Below are 3015 nucleotides of genomic sequence, written 5' to 3'. Positions count from 1 at the left end.
TACACCACATAATCTGTTAGAAAATAATTTCATCCGAATATTTGAAGATAAAGTTTGCGGGTGTCACCTGCCCCACACCCATTGGGCCAGGTGCGTGATGCCCAGAGAGGCGACTCTATGGAGTTATTGGCGATGTTATGCTTCTCGGGTCAGACAGTAAATAGCGGTATACGGTATACGTATTGAATCGAGACGGTATATGTGTATCATTACTTACTGTACAGGAGCCAGGATACTTGTTAAATTGACAGGAGTCCCTGCTACTCTGTATAGTTTGCTTAATAGCTTCTCCCCTGCTTGAAAGGTGCGGGCCTCGTCACCATAGCATGATCCACGCTGCAAGACAAAACCACATCCGTATGCGGGGCCAACGGCTGCACAATGCTCACGGCATACGGTCATGGTCCACCATCTTGGGCTGTAATAATACAGAGCATGAAGGGGGGAGCAGCGTGAGTAGGTAGGTTCATAGATAATGGGGATCGTTCATTCACCAACCTACTTTATATCTCACATGTATAGTTCATCAAGCGATCGTTCATCAACAATGGGACAACTGATTTAAAGGGGCATTCCAGGAAAAAATGTCTTTTTATATATCAAATGGCTTCAGAAAGTTAAACAGATTTGTAAATGACTTCTATTAAAAAAATCTTAATACTTCCAATAATTATCAGCTGCTGAAGTGGAGTTGTTCTTTTCTGTCTGGCCATAGTGCTCTCTGCTGACATCTCTGCTTGTCTGGGGAACTGCACAGAGTAGAAGAGATTTGCTATGGGGATTTTGCTTCTACTCTGGACAGTTCCCGAGACAGGTGTCATCAGAAAGCACTTAGACAGAAAAGAACAACTCAACTTCAGCAGCTCATAAGTACTGGGAGGATTAAGATTTTTTTAATAGAAGTAATTTACAAATCCGTTTAACTTTCTGGAGCCAGTTGATATAAATAAAAAAAAGTTTTTTCCTGGATAACCCCTTTAAGGAGGCCACACACAGGAGATAGAAGAAGGTTGGTGAAGAAGAATCGATGAACGAACTTGTCGATGGTGGCCTGTCACCTACCGATGGCGGTCTGTCACCTACCGATGGTGGCCTGTCACCAGTCGATGGCGGTCTGTCACCTGCCGATGGCGGTCTGTCACCAGTCGATGACGGTCTGTCACCTGCCGATGGCGGTCTGTCACCAGTTGATGGCGGTCTGTCACCAGTTGATGGCGGTCTGTCACCAGTTGATGGCGGTCTGTCACCAGTTGATGGCGGTCTGTCACCAGTTGATGGCAGTCTGTCACCAGTTGATGGTCTGTCACCAGTTGATGGTGGTCTGTCACCAGTTGATGGCGGTCTGTCACCAGTTGATGGTGGTCTGTCACCAGTTGATGGTCTGTCACCAGTTGATGGTGGTCTGTCACCAGTTGATGGTCTGTCACCAGTTGATGGCGGTCTGTCACCAGTCGATGGTAGACTGTCACCAGTTGATGGCGGTCTGTCACCAGTTGATGGTCTGTCACCAGTTGATGGCGGTCTGTCACCAGTTGATGGTGGTCTGTCACCAGTCGATGGTGGTCTGTCACCAGTTGATGGCGGTCTGTCACCAGTTGATGGTCTGTCATCAGTTGATGGTCTGTCACCAGTTGATGGTCTGTCACCAGTTGATGGCGGTCTGTCACCAGTTGATGGCAGTCTATCACCAGTCCATGGTGGTCTGTCACCAGTTGGTTAAATCAACCATTCTTTGGTAAATTTCAAGATTGGTTGAATTGTGTTTTCCTCAACTTTAATCTAATGTCCTTTGAGCAGAAAGTCTCGATAAATCCCTAAAATCTACCTGATCCCCCAAATCTGCAGCTAAAGGAACCCTGAGATCCTTATTATGTCTTTTATGTGTTTTTGTGTAGCGTCACTTTAAGATGTTTTTTTCCCTTTAGGTTTTGTGCTCTTGTTTTGTCCTTTTTACTTTCTACTAAAGTTCCTGGGGTTACGGGGTGAAGGGTTCGGTGAGCACAAATCTGTAGGATCCTGTTCATACTGGAGACCATGTGCCGTATGAGGCGCCGTCCTCCTCGCTCCTTTTCCTCTTGCTGGATGCAGCCTCATAAATCACGACTTGTCACAAAGAGATTAATGGAGCTTATTAGATAATGTGACTGCTAGTGGCAGAGCCAAGATGGATGAGAGACTGCCCGGGGCACAATGAGAGGGCACCTGTCTGACGTGTGCTGCTCCACGGACTCCTGGGGACTGTCCCGGCTCCGCTATCTGTGGCCCCGGACTCATATATGGGCAGGTGTTGACACTGAGACAATAATCTCATTACAAGTCATTGATTGACTCCAGAACTTCACCCTGAAGAAGAGTTTTGATATTCAGAGAAGACTCCTGGTCCTCAAGTGGATATCGGAAGTCACAGCAGGACCCTCATAAAGTGACAGAAAAAGGGGAGGTCTAAGGACGGACAGAGAGAACACGGACATGACCAGGGACTTAATGACAGTGTGGATGAGATCGAGCGGACAGTCGGGTCAGAGAGACCTCAGGTTAGGAGACAGAACCAAGTAAGGACCAAGTAAGAATCAAGTAAGGATCAAGTAAGGACCAAGTAAGGATCAAGTAAGGACCAAGTAAGGATCAAGTAAGGATCAAGTAAGGACCAAGTAAGGATCAAGTAAGGATCAAGTAAGGACCAAGTAAGGACCAAGTAAGGATCAAGTAAGAATCAAGTAAGGACCAAGTAAGGATCAAGTAAGGACCAAGTAAGGACCAAGTAAGGATCAAGTAAGGAGCAAGTAACGATCAAGTAAGGACCAAGTAAGGATCAAGTAAGGACCAAGTAAGGATCAAGTAAGGATGCACCATTCACTCTCACCAGGTAAGAGACATCGAGGAATCACAGGTAGAAACCTCTAGAATGTTCTGAACTGTGTCTGAATTCTGTGTCTAGAACTTGTTGTCCTTGTGAGTAAACTTCTCGAACTTAAAGGGGTACTCCGGTGGAAAACTTTTTTTTTTTTTAAATAA

General features: G+C 45.9%; 1 protein-coding gene across 1 annotated transcript in view; it reads left to right on the top strand.

Moving 5' to 3' along the window:
- Positions 1-2732: 2732 nt before the first annotated feature.
- LOC130282638 (T-box transcription factor TBX10-like) overlaps positions 2733-3015 on the top strand; it is a 73336-nt gene continuing 73053 nt past the window's right edge. Inside the window, exon 1 of the mRNA XM_056531085.1 lies at positions 2733-2866. Coding sequence (XP_056387060.1) covers positions 2845-2866 — 22 coding nt within the window. The 5' untranslated portion in view covers positions 2733-2844. The remainder of the gene's footprint in view (positions 2867-3015) is intronic.

This window comes from Hyla sarda, chromosome 7 (assembly GCF_029499605.1).
Source record: "Hyla sarda isolate aHylSar1 chromosome 7, aHylSar1.hap1, whole genome shotgun sequence".
NCBI lineage: Eukaryota > Metazoa > Chordata > Amphibia > Anura > Hylidae > Hyla > Hyla sarda.
Note: the sequence above shows the minus strand (reverse complement) of the source record. Positions and strands in the feature narration are given on the sequence as shown.